At 30.2% G+C, this 16,938-nt stretch overlaps 1 protein-coding gene across 1 annotated transcript in view; it reads right to left on the reverse strand.

Moving 5' to 3' along the window:
- Nucleotides 1-16,938, reverse strand: part of Ac76E (adenylate cyclase type 2 Ac76E) — a 187,062-nt gene that overhangs the window by 42,368 nt on the left and 127,756 nt on the right. Inside the window, exon 7 of the mRNA XM_016069209.4 lies at nucleotides 408-535. Within this exon, the coding sequence (XP_015924695.1) occupies nucleotides 408-535 (128 nt within the window). The remainder of the gene's footprint in view (nucleotides 1-407; nucleotides 536-16,938) is intronic.

Below are 16,938 nucleotides of genomic sequence, written 5' to 3' on the forward strand. Positions count from 1 at the left end.
TTTGAAATCAGCGGTACGAAAGCATTTAATGTCTGTTAAAAAATATAATGCGGTAGAAAAATATATTCCGTATTGTAATTCACTAGTCTAACTCTTTAATCATTTCATATTCATAAAAAATTTTATTAAAAAATGCATTATATTTTAAAATCTATTTCAGTTAAAAGCATTTCAAGTTTAGTTGGAATAAAAAAGAGTATTGTAAGAAAAATATTTTGCTTCTTTATTTTTTTACGTTAACTAAAACTTAAACGAATGTATGGTACACGTTATTAAAATCAAATAAAAGTTATATTTTATTACTTGATGATAAACAGTTCTACATAACAAATGCCTTATACATTTTTATACGCATATACTTTCTGGTGTATTATTAAAAACGAAATCAAATTTTATTCTATGCTTACCGAATTGCTTCAATCATGCTCAGCCCCATTTGTACGCAGTTCGTCGCATGACTTGGTCTTGAGACAGGAAGACCAGATACGCAGTAATAACAGTCTCCAAGTATCTTGATGCGCATACAGTGATTTTCCTTAAAATAAAAGCAAAAAATTACTTAACTTATCCTATCAATGTTTAAAAATTGATTTGCTTGTCTCTGAAGCACATAAAATAGTTCTAATACAAACAAGAGACATTAAACAAATAACACTAAGCGACAAGATTCATTTGAAAATGGAAAAACTTCATCTGCTTCGAAAGTACTTACGATGTCTTAAGTACTTTTGAAGTACTTAAAGAAGAATTTCACGTTTTTGAACTCTCAAAACACGGTACTCTTTCTCAATACTTACTGGACTTGAATAAGGACAAAGCAAATTTGAAAAATTAATATTCTAAGTGGCCAACGGAAAGATAAAAAAAAGATTTAAAAAAAAGCAAAATCCCCACTATTTATAAATCAATCAAGTGTGTTTTCATCTCTTGACTCCCCAGTGTTTAGTTTGAATTATGATAAAGTTTTTTTTCCTCACTTAAATATTAATTTGCAGTCCCTAACCTCAATTTCGAGAATAATTCTAAAAATACAGTTATAATAACACGCATTTTATTAAATAGAGCTATAAGCTAGCAAATATCCCTGATCTTATCTCTAGAATATTTACTATAATATAATCGTTTATTGTTTAATTTAGAACGATGGCTAACACTTAAACAATTCGAAAAGTTCATCTCATTTTTACCGCTCTAACGACTCGTAGTAGAATGTTGCAATGTCGACAGTGACTTTTCTCATGCTTCGAACCATCAGTTTGTCAAATTTTATCACTTTCGGTCGGATGGTTGAGAAATCTGCAAAGGACCAACATACAGACATTTATTTATCGATAAATAAGAAGGTATAGATAAGAACGTTAACTCCTTTAATGATTAAATAGAGCTTTAAGTTCGATAAGTTAGATCACTGATGCCATCTTTTAAAAATTTGAAGAAAAAAAACAGATTTGTCTAAAATTTTATTTATAACAATGCCTAATGTTAACTCAAGTTTTTAACAAATTTTATGTTTCGATTAAAATTAGGTAAAAATTGTCACTTGCAGAAATATTGTCTAAATTTCTGTCTATAGCACAAACAGTTCGGCAGTTAAAAGAGATAATGCCCTAGATTACCTAGTTTAGGTAACGTCATTCTTTTCCTAGCAACCTTTGTGCCGCTTTCGATTTTGATTGGCTGTCGCCGATCACATGAGTAAACAGTCGCCATTTTGTTGACTAGTTTGAACGGTGAAGTATTATTGCACTAGATCCGCTATTTCCATTTCAGTTTTTCTTTTTACTTTATTCGTTTAATATTTTTAAATTAATAATGACCGGTTGTTTCGGTGTTCTAATAAGTCAAATTTAAAGAGAAAGTTTTAAAGTATAGATGAGATATTATTTTCACTGAATATAATAAAAATAAGACACAATTTCAGAGAGAGAGAAAAAGAACTAAAAGAGAAAATAGTAAATATTTAAGTAATCTACAAGAAAATGAAATTATTGATATATAAAAGGTGGCATTTAAGAATGGAATCTCCTGTATTTCTACAGTGAGAGTTGCAGTCACCAAAATGGCGGCGTGTCGCTACTTAATCTACGATCCAGGGCTTTAATAAGAGAGACAGGCACACAAAGACACCAAACAAACTATCAATTTTATTATTACAGATATTTCCTCATATTGTTTATACAAAAGATGTGATTTTATGTTAATTATCAGCAACAAAAAATATGGTTTTAAAGATTTCTCATTATTTAAAAATTTTATTATTTAATATTATCATTCAAAATTCTTAAAAAACTATAGGAATATGTATATTTTAATACATCCATTAAAATGCAAGTGCCTTGCTAGTCTAAGGTAATATAAAGTTATTAAGCAAACGCTTGAACTACTGAAAGATACATCCTTCCAAGTCTCATTATTTGAACTATTACCAAGCTTCATTTCCACATGAATATAAATTTTAAACAAACAATCCTCATTCTAACCCTTTTGTAGTATAGAAAGAAGGCTTTGTTTACAGGACATGCAGTTCATGTGATTATTTTAAATGTATTCAATATTTAAGACTTTTCTTGAAATATTCTTTAAGAATCCAGCATTTTGTTTATAACTGTAAGTATAAACCTTTTGTTTAATCATCGTATTTAAAGTTAAAGCAAATGTAAGTTTAATATTGGTGCAATATAAATCTTTACATTCGTTTTAATTAACAAAAAGCTAGGTATATTCAGAATTAGTGTCAAATTAGAATGATTCTGAAATTTGTTAAAGTTTAGCTAAACTGATTTTTTACAATCCTTTCATACATATTGTACCTGTAAAAAACGATGCACTGAAAAATTTATCATTTACTTTATTTATTTAGGTGTGAGCATGATTTGTGACGGCAGTCGATCTAGTCACCCTATCGACTCTTTATACTTCTGTAAATAAAATTAAAAAAATTTCCATGATTTCTATGGATTAAAAAAAAAGAGTAATTTAAAAGCTTGGTTGGATGTCATTTATTGAAGTTATACTTCTTATGCGACTTCCAACAAGATTGCGTTAAACGTTTAACGCTACATTTTTATTCACGTGATAGGATCCAGTTTTCCCTCATTCATTTCCATATTGTTTTGGTTCTCACTAGCATAAAAATAATAAAAGTCATAAGAGTATTCGCGATCGCAACGAACTATAGGGGGCGTTGTTGTATGAGACACATACCTGCGATTTCTATATGAACCGTCATTCAGTTACTCTGTAGACGTCTTTAATGTAGCGTGTAGCATTGTAACGTTCCTTCTTTAATGTGGCTTATTAAATTTAAAAAAGAAAAATATCCTTTCTTATACAACCGAAAACAAAATGGTATCTCTTCTTTTTTTTAAAGAAGGAACATCCAAAACACTTCTGAAAAATATTTGTAAATAAACAGAAAAAAATATGTATCTTCTTATTAGAGTTAAAACCTAATGCCTGATAAATAGTTTTACTAAATTTAATGATATAACCTGAAAGGCCTATTTAAACTTTACATTCCATAGTTTTAAGAATCATATTACTTCAAACATTAAAATAAGCAAAAAGTATACATAAGCTTCATAATTTTATGTAATTTAATTTTGTAAATAAAGTTTTTTGACAAGTAATTTTATCAAAAAATTTTAAGTTTGAATAAAAATCATTATTTAGAAACTGAAAAACGTAAGGTAAAGAATGCTTACGATACAAAACAACAAAAAAAAAACAATTCTAAAAATTCCTTATATTAAAATAAACAACTTTCATGTTTTTTTCTTTTTTGATTCATAATCGGACGTAGAAAACCATTCTATAGAAAACTATCATCAAGAAAAAAGCTACTTGAAAGTAAAAAATTTTATTTTATAAAAAATAACACTTACCTGCTTTATAAATCAGAAGAATTCCAAAATGATTTGTTCTTCGATTTTTGTTACCATTTTTTAGTGCTACGAAAATGCGTCTTTGGGATTTGCCAAAAATAGAACAAGATGCAATTTTACTTTTTCTGGAGCGAAATATTTTGCCCATTGTCCACCGAAATCCGATAAACTACTTTGATTTTAAATAAAGTGTTTCGCTTTATGATTTGTCACAAAAATTTTAGGTGTAGATTGGCGGCACTTAAAAACAGCCAAATCTGTAGCTGCTGTGGCGTTAATACATAAGTACTGAATTTTTATTCATACTTTTCTGAATCATATTACTTGAAACATTAGAATATGCAAGAATTATACATAAACACATAATGTTATACCATTTATGTTTTCAAAAAAAGTATTTTGACAACAATTTTTATCAAAAAACTATAAACTATAAAATGGAAAATAAAGAATTCTTAGGATAAAAAACGATTTTAAGAATTCTTTACATTGAAATAAAAACTTTCATATAGTTTCTTTTCTTATTATTCTTATAGTTCTTAATCAGACGTAAGAAACCATTCTGTAGAGAACTATCATCAAATAAGAAAAAAAAGTTTTACAAGCTAATTTTTCATTATAAAAATCATAACACTTACCTTCTTTATAAATCCGTAGAGTTCCAAATGAAATGTTCTTCGTTTGAAAGTTTTATTTTCAAATAATATGTGCATAGATTATCCCTTTATTACTTTTAGATAACATACCACGACACATCAAAATTTTATAATTCGCGATCGCAACGAACTATAGGGGGCGTTGTTGTATGAGACGCTTACCTGCGATTTCCATATGAACCGTCATTCAGTTACTCTGGAGACGTCGTTAATGTAGCGTGTAGCATTGCAACGTTCCTTCTTTAATGTGGCTTATTAAATTTAAAAAAGAAAAATGCTTGATCTTCTTTCTTGTACAACCGAAAACAAAATGGTATCTCTTTTTATTAGAGAAGGAATATCCAAAACACATCGGAAAAATATTTGTACATTAACAGAAAAAAATATGTATATTCTTATAAGAGTTAAAACCTAATGCCCGAGAAATAGTATTACTAAATTTAATGATATAACATGAAAGGCCCATTTAAACTTTACATTCTATAGTTTTAAGAATCATATTAGTTCAAAAATTAAAATGAACAAAAAGTATACATAAGCTTCATAATTTTATGAAATTTAATTTTGTAAACAACGTTTTTTGACAACAATTTTTATCAAAAAATTTCAAGTTTCAATAAAAATCATTATTTAGAAACTAAGAAACGTAAAATAAAAAAATGCTGACGAAACAAAAACAAAAAAACAATTCTTTTTTGTCGCCATTTTTAGTGCTACGAATATTCGTCTTTGGGATTTGCCAAAAACAAAACAAGATGCAATTTTATTTTTTCAGGAGGGAAATATTTGACCGAAAAAACGAAAATGTACCAATTCCCACAACATAAAACTTTATCTTGGCAAACGTACGTTTTGGAAATGTTATTTCATTTGGAATCTTATTCATCAGAGTTCATATGGCGATATGATTGTTTTGAATCTATGCTAAACTCTATATCGGCTCATTTTCCACCGAAATCCAATTAACTATTTTGATTTTAAATAAAGTGTTTTATTTTATGAACTGTCGCAAAAATTTTAAGTGTAGATTGGCGGCATTTAAAAACCGCCAAATCTGTAGCGGCGGTGGCGTTAATACGTCGTAAGTACCGAATTTTTATTCCATACTTTTCTGAATCATATTATTTCAAACATTGGAATATACAAGAAGTATACATAAACACATAATGTTATACCATTTAATTTTTCAAAAGTATTTTGAGAACAATTTTTATCAAAAAATTATAAACTAAAAAACGGAAAATAAAGAATTCTTAGGATAAAAAAAACGATTTTAAGAATTATTAACATTGAAATAAAAACTTTCATATTGTTTCTTTTTTTATTATTCTTATATTTCTTAATCAGACGTAAAAAACCATTCTGTAGAGAACCATCATCAAATGAAAAAAAAATATTTACAAGCAAATTTTTTATTGTAAAAATCATTGCACTTACCTGATTTATGATTCCCGGAGAATTCCAAAATGATAAGTTCCTTGTTTGAAAACTTTATTCTCAAATAATAGATACATAGTTTATACCTTCATTACTTTTAGATAACATACTACACAGCAAAATTTTATAATTGATATGAATTTGAATATGTAGCTAAAAACAGAATAGCTGAATTCTAGTTGAACTTATTCTTTCAAAATTAAAAAAAACTTACCAAGAAAACGATTTAAATTAATTAAGAATCAGCACAAATGGCACTATTTCAAGTAACTTGGATAATTTTTTATTGTTGTTTTCCGAATTATATGGATACAGAAATATATACTATTCTATAACGAAGAAGAATATGCTATAACTATTACAATTCTGTATGTTCTGAATTCATATTTATTCACTGGAATGACGAAAGCAATGTTGACTTCACTTTAATTCGTAATGAATTGAAGACAGAAGAAATGCATTTTACCTTAATACACACATCTGTAACAGTATCCGAAATCGGAAGTCATCAGTTGCAAGTTTGTTGATAATAGAAATTAAAATTAATTGAGGAATTTTTCTTCAAATGTTTGGCGTGTTCTGTTCCTGAAGGATTTACTAATATTCTGGAGATTTTTTTCAAGTTCTTCGGCCTTTTCCTTAGGGAAATTTTGTTTCCTATTTGCTGCTAAAAAATGGCGTCTGATTCAGTCAATGACTTTGATGGAACTAAATGAAAACGTGATAAATTAATGTCCGATATTTACAGGCTCCCGCTAGACGGCGTACTCGAGCGTTGCGATCGCGAATTGGGTATAATATAGCCTACGACACTGGTTGTGTTGTTCCTACTAAATTTAACCCATGAACGGCATTTTCTGCGAGCCTAACTTCAAGCCGCAAATAAACAAACGAAGTGTTCGATCGTTTAAATAGCTGCTCGCCAGATTTTATTGCATTATAAAGAAAAGTTATTGAAACTAAATACAACTAAATAAACAACAACAACTAAAACAAATAACAACAACTACTAATAACAATAACTAAATAAACAACAACTAAATTCCATTCGTTTAGCATTGCGTCATATGTTGTTCCTACTAAATCGAAGTAGTTGTGTTTTTTTCATATTATACCCAATTGTAAGATCTCGATATGAATTTAAATATGTAGCTTAAAAACAGAACAGCTGAATTCTAGTTGAAATTGGGTATAATATGAAAAAAACACAACTACTTCGATTTAGTAGGAACAACATATGACACAATGCTAAACGAATGGAATTTAGTTGTTGTTTATTTAGTTATTGTTATTAGTAGTTGTTGTTATTTGTTTTAGTTGTTGTTGTCTATTTAGTTGTATTTAGTTTCAATAACTTTTCTTTATAATGCAATAAAATCTGGCGAGCAGCTATTTAAACGATCGAGCACTTCGTTTGTTTATTTGTGGCTTGAAGTTAGGCTCGCAGAAAATGCCGTTCATGGGTTAAATTTAGTAGGAACAACACAACCTGTGACGTAGGCTATATTATACCCAATTATCTATTCTTTCAAAACTAAGAAATACGTACCAAGAAAACGATAAAAAATTTATTAATCATCAGCACAAATGACACTATTTCAAGTAATTTGGTTGATTCTTTATTTTTGTTTTCCGAATTATATAGATACAGAAATATATACTGTTCTATAACAAAGAGGAATTATATAACTATTGCAGTTCTTGACGTTCTGAATTCACATTTCTTTATTGGAATGACGAAAGCAATGTTGACTTCATTTTAATTTGTAATGAATTGAAGACAGAAAAAATTATTTCACCGTAATATACACATCTGTAACAGCAAGTGATCATGAAATTGTAAGTTATGTTGTTGGTAATAGAAATGTAAAAATTATTGAGAAATTGTTCTTCAAATGCTTGGCGTGATCTGCTTCAATGTTTGGCATGTTCTGGTTAGTTTTTTCAAGTTCTTCAGCTGTTCCTTAGGGAAATTTTAATTTTTATTTGCTGCTAAGAAAATGGCGTCCGTCATGGAAGATGATTTTGATGGAACTAAATGAAAACGTGATAAATTAATGTCTGATATTTACAGGCTCCCGATAGAGGGCGTACTCGAGCGTTGCGATCGCGAATTGTTTTTCTATAAATATTTTTTTAGCTTGTTTTGATACACATATAATTCAATAGGGTAGTATTTTTTATTTTCAAATTTAGTGGATAACAATTGTAAAAAATGAGTGAAAACAATCCCACGGACAATGCGACGGATTTAAGGTTATGTCAAGGTACGTCTCTTGTGAATATCAATTGATTGTTAGGTTTTCTTTTCTGAAATTACATTATGACGCATTCACATACATTATTAATCCAAATACATTTTCCAGGGCGAGACGATGAGGCAACCACAAGCACTTCCACTGGTTCAAGAGGTCCACGAGGGGAAAATGCACAATATTACCGTGATTACAGAGCACGGAAGCGAGCGGAGCAGGAAAAAGAGTCGTTGAATAGAACTAGTGATCCTTCCACGACTGCTGATTCTTCTACAATTAACGTCGCAGGTTGCGAAGTTTAACTTCTTCCACGCGGTGGGACTCCACGCACTATTTTTTTTTATTTCGCGTGATTGGATTTTACGATGCCTATTTGATTATTGTCCTTGCGATAATTACCTACACTGAAACTATGTATAATTAAGAGCTTTGGATAAAATTCTAGAATAGTCCACCCCTTGGCGACTTTCTGAAATCTCTCCAAGTTAGCGATTATAACTTGGATCAAAGCTGCTTTTTAATTATTAAAAAAAATTAAATTATTAAAATATTTTTAATAAAATTAAATAAAAAGTAACTTGCAATAAGGTTGCAACATATCTCCCCGAAATATCTTCTAGAAACCTAGTTTGGCGAGATTTGAGATTTTAAAAAGTCGCTTGACGAGATTTAAAAAAATATTACTCTAAGATCCAACCAGAGTTTTGATATTTAATCATAGTTGATCACGTTTCAGACAAATATTTTAAATTACATATATCAATCATGTATAAAGTTGCCGTACATTATTCATAAATTTCAGCTCTAAAAATGTAAGCAGAATATCTTAGCTATATAAATATTATTATTTACTTGCGGTAATTGCATATACATACACAAATATCAAATTTGTATGTACACAGTAAATTATTTATAAATTTTAAACTCTACGAATGTAATCAGGGTATTTTAAATATAAAATGCGAGTCTTTTACATTATGACCTCAAAACCATTGCATGGGTTAACTTAATAACTATTGCATGGGTTAAAAATTTAACTTTGAGACATATAGTATTAATCACATAGATCAATTATGTATAATATTGCAAAATAATAACTAAATAATAATTTTAACTATTAGAATATAATCAGGTTACCGTAAATGTAGCAAGCGAGTTTTTAAAATTGCGGCCTCAAAATCAAAGCATGACTTTGTTTAGTTCAACCAGAACCGATATCAGACAAATATAAGGAATTAATTGCATCAATTATGCATAGAACATTGGTTAATTATTCATAAATTTTAACACTAAAAATGTAATCAGGATTTCTTACATACAGAACGTGAACCATTAAGAAAGCGGCATCTAGATTATAGTATAGCAGTAAAAGAGCAGCATAGATATGCAGTAAAAAATTTTTGCATACATTTACCAGAAATTTCTTTCGTGGCATCAGTTACAAAAAAATCAGCTGTAACCTAATAAACAAGTTTTTGCTTGTTTTACTTCAGCAGAAATTGATGTAACGTTTACGGCGCCATCTAAATAGTTTTCAAACTTACCTCAACTTTCATTTTCAAAGGAAGAAAAGAATTTTTTTTGAATGGTGTTTGCAGGATTTTTTACATGGTAGGGGTCTTGAGACGTGACGATTAAGGGCATAGAGCTTTCGCCTTCCAATGAGGTGAACCAGGTTCGAATCCCAGCAATGACTGATCAATAAGAATACGGCATGCATCGGCATGCATCGACCACAGTGTTGACATGAAATGTCCCCAATGGTAGACGAATCATGGGTCAGAGTCCTTTTGCCGTTAGACTAACCGTGGGAGGTTCTCATGGTCTTCCTCTCCATGCAACGCGAATGCAGGTTAGTTCCATCAGAAAGTCCTCCACGAAGGCAAATTTCTCCCAATACTTGATTCAGGAGTTCCCTTGTCTTCTGGATTGGGTTCCAAATTACGAGGCTATGGAGTTGAACATTGGTAGCGGCAAAATCAAAATTGAGTCGGCTGTTCAACAACGGTTATAAAATAAAATAAAATGTTAGGAGTCTTCTTGCACGAGCGGTATCACCCTCATAACTCTCTAAAGCGTGTTGGTAGTGGGTACGAATCTCACCGTCCATTCTCGTTCAGTCTTTCACTGAATTGTGCTATCTGCTTTTCTAATTGGCAAAGGTTTATAAAACGGTACTTATGTAATTGAATTGGTTCTGTTTTTCTGATTGAAGACCTTTAGTATCTACTAAGGGTTTATTAGCGTCGTGCCGCACTTTCATATACATTTACTCTAAGCTCCTTAGTGAAAATACTAAATTCTTCTCGGTAAGCGTACAAAGAAAGCGCCTATAACTCTACTAACAGTTCCATGGCAGGGTTACTAAAGAAATATATGTAGGTGTTCTTTCCTAAGTTTAATCTTGTAAAAATATTTGAAAAAAGTTCTGAGGAACTGGACTAGATAAACTCTTGGAATCTCATATTTCTAGTGATACTACTATCTTTTTACAGATAAATTATACTAAATTATTCTTGAACTTGCTACAGCCTAAAAATATTAATAATTGTGTGTCAATAATACATAAAGCCTTGATTAATTATGATTAATTTTCACACTAAAAATTTACACAATTCTTAATATTTATTTACACCACAAAAGTCTCGCTTGTTGTAAAAGTATTGTTTTCCTTGGAATTGTTTGTAACGTATTTGAATTAAGGGTACATCAAAACAAACAACTAAAATCAGTATCATATCTTAGGAAATAATGCTTTCGAAGACTGAAATAAATGACATAATTAATTATAGATACTTCCCGTTGTTCAGTAGCGTACCTCGTTATTAATCAACGTAATCTCCGTCTTGAATTTTCTCATTATATTTAACATTAGAGTAAAACTAAATCTTTTACTTTAATGCAGATATGATAAGGACTTACAAATAATAGATCTCATTTGAACTAATACTTTTGTTGCATGAAGATCTTAATTACTTTGGTAAGGAGAGTAATTAATATGCGAATTAAGAAAGAAAACATTTTTGAATTTATCGCATTATTTTTCTTACTTGGCGTAAATATTGTATTTTAGAACATTGCCGTATTCGTTCTTGATAAATATTGCATATATAGTCATCCTGATAAACAAGTATATAGAGTTTTCTTTAATGTGTCTTTTAATATGTAGTTTTAGAATTCTTGCAAATGAAAGCAAAAGAAATTAGACATTGGAAGCTTCAAACTAATGTTAAAACGAAGAAAAAAACAAAACATTACTAAGACAAATCACTATTGAGAAATCAAAATCTGTTTGATTACCGAAGGAAAGCAGCAATTAGAAACATTCTAAAGTTGCAACTGGAAATATTACAAGTTATGATGTACTACACACCGGCCTTCCACAATAGTGATTCTTCATATCTCTAAAGCGTTTTTGTTTTCTTAAACATTAATTCGCGAGCAAAATATGTGTGCTTTACTGTTTTAGTTTTTAACGAGGTTTCTTAAAATATACATTTAAGGTGATCGTATCAAAAGTAAGAAATTAAATTCAGTGCCGCGATAAGGAGTGCAAAGGCCTACTGTGCCCATCTCAGTTTTTTGGCCTTGGACTCTGGGGTGCTGGAGCAATTGTTTCGGTTGTGTGGTCAGTGCTTAGTTCCCAAGGGTACTTGGTACTTTATCAACCCGCTGAAAGGCTGAGTCAGTCTTGTCCGGTCCAAAAAGATAGAACCCATGACCTGTGGTTCACTCCGTCACCAAACACATTATAACAACACATCAATTATATAACACACATTTAGTCATCCTGTATCAATAAATTAGATGTTGCTATTAATATATTTAATGAGCTACGTAGTTTCTCGAATAATGTAGGAAAAGATTCTGCTGTAAAGGAAGGCATTATAATTAGATAAGAAACATTTGGAATTTATGCATACGTTTAACTTTTTTATTTTCATATCAAGAAAATTCAATTCATCTAGGATTAATCTTAAGGTTACGCGTGTCACTTATTTTTAACACGAGACTAATAAATTTATAATCATCGAAATTTTTACAAGTTAAATGTAAAACATAAAACTGATCACGAACATTCCTTTTTTCGAAATATATTTCAGGAATATTATTAATTATTTATCTTACATTATTTCTTATTTTAATTTTAGCTAGTGAAAGAAATTTGGCTAATGCAATGTTGAAAACTAATTAAGATATTAGGATTAAAGAAGAGATTGAAGAGTTGGAATATTTAAATACAATAGTAATGTACATTCTATTGGTTTACCATTCAAGAATATATGTTACACAAAATAAATATGATAAGGATGATCAAGATTTTGAAAGATGACCAAGCTGGTCATCAATAGTGGCTAGTATTATAAATTAATCCCGTGAAATTTTGATTGCATTTGAAATATTGTTGGGATGTTAAAAAAATTTGACACAAGATGTTTCTTTCGTTCATCCTTACATTTTTATGTGATTATGTTTTTTTTTATAAAATTAATGCATGTTATTCATTTATGTTATTCAAATTTTTTGCAGTACATATTTTTATATACAATTCGTACTATAAGCTATACATTTTAAAAACACATGACTGTTGGAGAATCTTTAATATTTTTGAGTTGCTTTTTATATCCAAATAATAGTTGATGTCATAACAATAATCCTTTCAGAGCTAACTAATCGATTCAGAATACTTAGGAATACATTAAAAAAATCAGGTATGCTAATACTTTAAATGTTAAAATAGGGTGATGGTTTGGACATTTTCCTGTACTAATATTTTTAATCAATTTTAATGTCGCTAAGTGAAGCCACTAAACTGACACAGCTTGTATTCGAGAAGTCATTTCTTTACATTTATAGCCATAATTAAAAAAAAAAACTACCAGCACAAAATTAAGTATCTTCAAAAAGAAGCCTTGTAATAGCTTTTCTTTTCTTCATGTGCTATAAATATGTTTTTTCATTAAAGCATAAAAGTTAAAACCTGCAATTCCATATAGGAATAACCTAACCTTGTTTGTTTTTCCCATAATCATTGTCTATCACAAAAGATGAGAAAAGGTAATATTGTCGAACTTTATCTAATGAAGTAGTACTTTTAGTACAATGGTGATAGATGAAATTATAGAAACAATAGAAAGTTGATGCCATAGAGGTGTAAAGGATCTATCTCACATTAAATGTTTTGCAGTTGGGTTTTTTTTTCAGTTTACAAAAATAGAACGAAGAATGTTGTTATAAAAAGAAATATTTCTATGTTTTTCACATTAGCTGTTACTTTCTCTTACGAAGAAATCTAATCCAAGTTATGTAATTTCTAATTCTAAGTAATGTAAAACAGAACCAAAATTGAGTTTTAACTTTTTTAAACTCAATTTGACCAAACTGATGTTTTATCAACTGACCAAAGGTCAAGCATAATTCATAAAATGTGGAAGAACGTGAGTAAGAAGAATCTTAAATGTGGAAGAACGCGGAATTTGATAAAATTGACCAAAATTACAAGTAGAGTTTGTTTGAAGGTAAAAGAGTCTACTTCAGTAGGTTCCTTGGGGTATTAATCCACTTTTCTTTCGAGGTTAATATCTTTCTTACCTGTACTATGCATTATTCTTTATCGCCTTGCGAGATCATCGCCAACAAAACCAATTATTTTTACTTTTTGAAATGCCGGATGCTATTTAGAAAAAAGTATGAAATAATCGTCCTGATGAGGCTATTATGTAAATGATGTGCATGTTACTGTGAATGGCCGAAATCGGTGGTTGTTGACTTTCACCGGTGAATGTTCACAATCAAATTAGTCGATTTGGTGAATGTCCGAAATATTTATTACATCCGATTTGATATTAATTTATTCGTGAATATAATTACATTCATTCGATATTTTAATGCTTACTGACGATAGATTAGAGCAAACATCAGTGTTTGGAGTATCGGGCAAATATATACCGGGCAATAGCGCTTGACTTTAAGAAAACATCAGTGTAGGGTATACCGGGCAATGGCACTTGACTTTAAGAAAACATCAGTGTAGGGTATACCGAGAAAATTTATACCGGGCAATGGCACTTAACCAGACCTATTATGACTAGACCTTTGGTAAATATCCGAAATATATACTAGGTCTAGTGCCACTTTTGCTATAGCTTAAATATTTAAAAGGAATTAAACAAAGCGTTTGAATGAATTTTAAACTGCTTTAAAATTAAAAAAATAATAAAAAAAACTTAGCCAGATAAGAGCCAGATATGAGAATAAGAAGTATCGGAACAAACAAGATCAGAACAGGTAGGAAACCGGTGCACGCGCCATACTGAGACCAGGCAGGTAATTCGCAATCGCTGTGTGGAAGAATGAGTTAAACAATGGAAAAGGCCGATCGATAACAAAAAAACGCAAAATGGACATGTTTATGAAAAGAATAAATATTGTAATGTGAATATCGCACCGAAGAAATCCAAAGTCAGATAGTGTCTCAGTGTGAGCTTTCAAGACAGTGGTATAGGCTTCAGAATCCGGGAAATGTTGCCCAACGATCGAGAATTGTAAGCTTTTGTCTAGACCAATATTAATAAATAACTAAACGATGTCAGTGGGACAGTTGTGCCAAACAATTCAGTTCCGATCCCGTCGAAATATTACAAGTTTTGAAGAAACTGTTCAAATGAATCTCAGTCATGCTTTGCTGTAAACTAGATGACCAGCCATTCGCATTCCTCTCAAGCCTTTACATAATCCGGAGCTTGAATTTGCAATAGTGGGCCAATGTTGTGTCCCTATTTACTCAGAATATTGATTGATGTTGAGTAAAGAAATGCTACGAGCATGGAGCTCGTTTTCGCACCTGAAACATCATGGAAAGACATGATTTTTCCTTAAAGGGAGTCATAATGTGAGAAGACATAATGCTGGATGACCACTTTGACACGCGTGCTGTTACCGCTAAAAGATACATAAACTAAGTTCTTTAGCTTTATGTTCTCTTGCTTTAAGGTGCTATTGATTTTGGATTCATATTCATGGATGATAACGTGCATCGAAACCATGTAATCCTGGTCAACTGAACGTGAACATATCTAACACATGCAATGCTCTGGTGATTCTGCTGATTTTAATCATATTGAGCAAGGTATGAGACATGTTCAGGAAACAGATTGTATTCCTTCTGTACAGACCAAATTTTGTTCCAAAACGGAAAAGAGCTCTATGAAATGCTGGGAACTTTTTGCTACGTTTCACCCACGCTCGCATGGCACATTTGGGCACTGATTTCTTGTAACACGCGTGGTTACCAAAATGCACTTCATTTAACTTCAAAATAGTCACTTTCCTTTACTTTCGTTCTTCAAATGAAAGTGATAAATAATCTTTGCATGGTTTTCTTATTCATATCTCTGACTTTGATTCCCACAAATATTCTCATAAATATCAATTAAGCTTAAGTTTTGGGCACCAGTGTATTATAAAAAGTAAAACATTATAAAGCAAGGAATTTTGTAGGCCAATTAAATCAAAATTTTAGTATTAAAATATAAACTACGGGTTGTATGATTGAGTAATATTTTAGTTAAGTAATAAAAATAGTACTTTTTTTCATCTTCACTTAAATTATCATAGTTTGTTTTACTACGATAGTTTACCAATATTTTTAAGAAATACAGCAATTTACATAAAAAAGCTCAAGATTGTGTAAAAAAAAATATTAGGATAGAAACTAGGTTCTTTTTATTACAACTATATGAATTTTAAAACGTAAGATACATTACTCTTTTGAATGGCAATATATTATGTTAAAATGGCAAATAACATTTTAACCTTATCTTCTTTACAAACATAAAATTTTTTATTTGCTCCTTAAATCGGAAAAATATTGGTTCTCTTACTTTAAAAATCTTGACTAGAGACATCAATGTAAATTCTCAGGTCCATTTGAATGGAGATCAATTTTTTTGGCTTTGGAGAAATGTGCAAATGGAGGAACTTTGTAGAACATTTGGAATGCAAATGCAAGTCAATCTATTTCGTTTTTCTCCCCATCCACTTTTTTGAAAAGATGTGAAATAAATTCCTTCGCATCAAGCTTGGAATAAAATTTGTTCTATACGCTACTTATGCTCTTAAAAATTGCATTGAAGAATTTAAGATAGTTAACTTTACCATCGATTTATTATTTCTTCTTTCTAAAAGAAAAAGTTACAAAATGGTTAAAATTAAATTTACCCTGCTTTGACCAATATATTGTCCGTTCAGGTTAAGGATATATGTTTTATATGCACCATAGAAAAATGAAATTTGCGACGATAAAATAGTTCGCATTATGACCAGTAGATGGTACTTTTTTGGTCATTAATGAAGTTTGGAATCGTTTAAAAAGCCACTAGTTAATGTCATAAAATCGTTCTTCCACACAAATGAAGGAGTTGGTAAAGAGTATTAATAAATTTATAGAGGCTAAGATGTGTTGAAAGAAAAAGTTACTTTCAAATGAAAACAAACACAACACACCAATAGAAAGAGAAATCCTTTGTATTACGAATGAACTCACGGAATATGCACTATTGATAAAGTTATAGAATATTGAATATATGCAATGATTAAGTGAATTTTTGCGACTCCGATATCGGATTTTTGTTCTTTATGCTTGCTCTCCTTTCACCTGGTGACTAAAATTCGAATTTTTTCTTATCGCAGATTAATTTGTCCATG

This window comes from Parasteatoda tepidariorum, chromosome 3 (genome assembly GCF_982258835.1).
Source record: "Parasteatoda tepidariorum strain Cologne lab strain chromosome 3, Ptep-v5.0, whole genome shotgun sequence".
Lineage (NCBI taxonomy): Eukaryota > Metazoa > Arthropoda > Arachnida > Araneae > Theridiidae > Parasteatoda > Parasteatoda tepidariorum.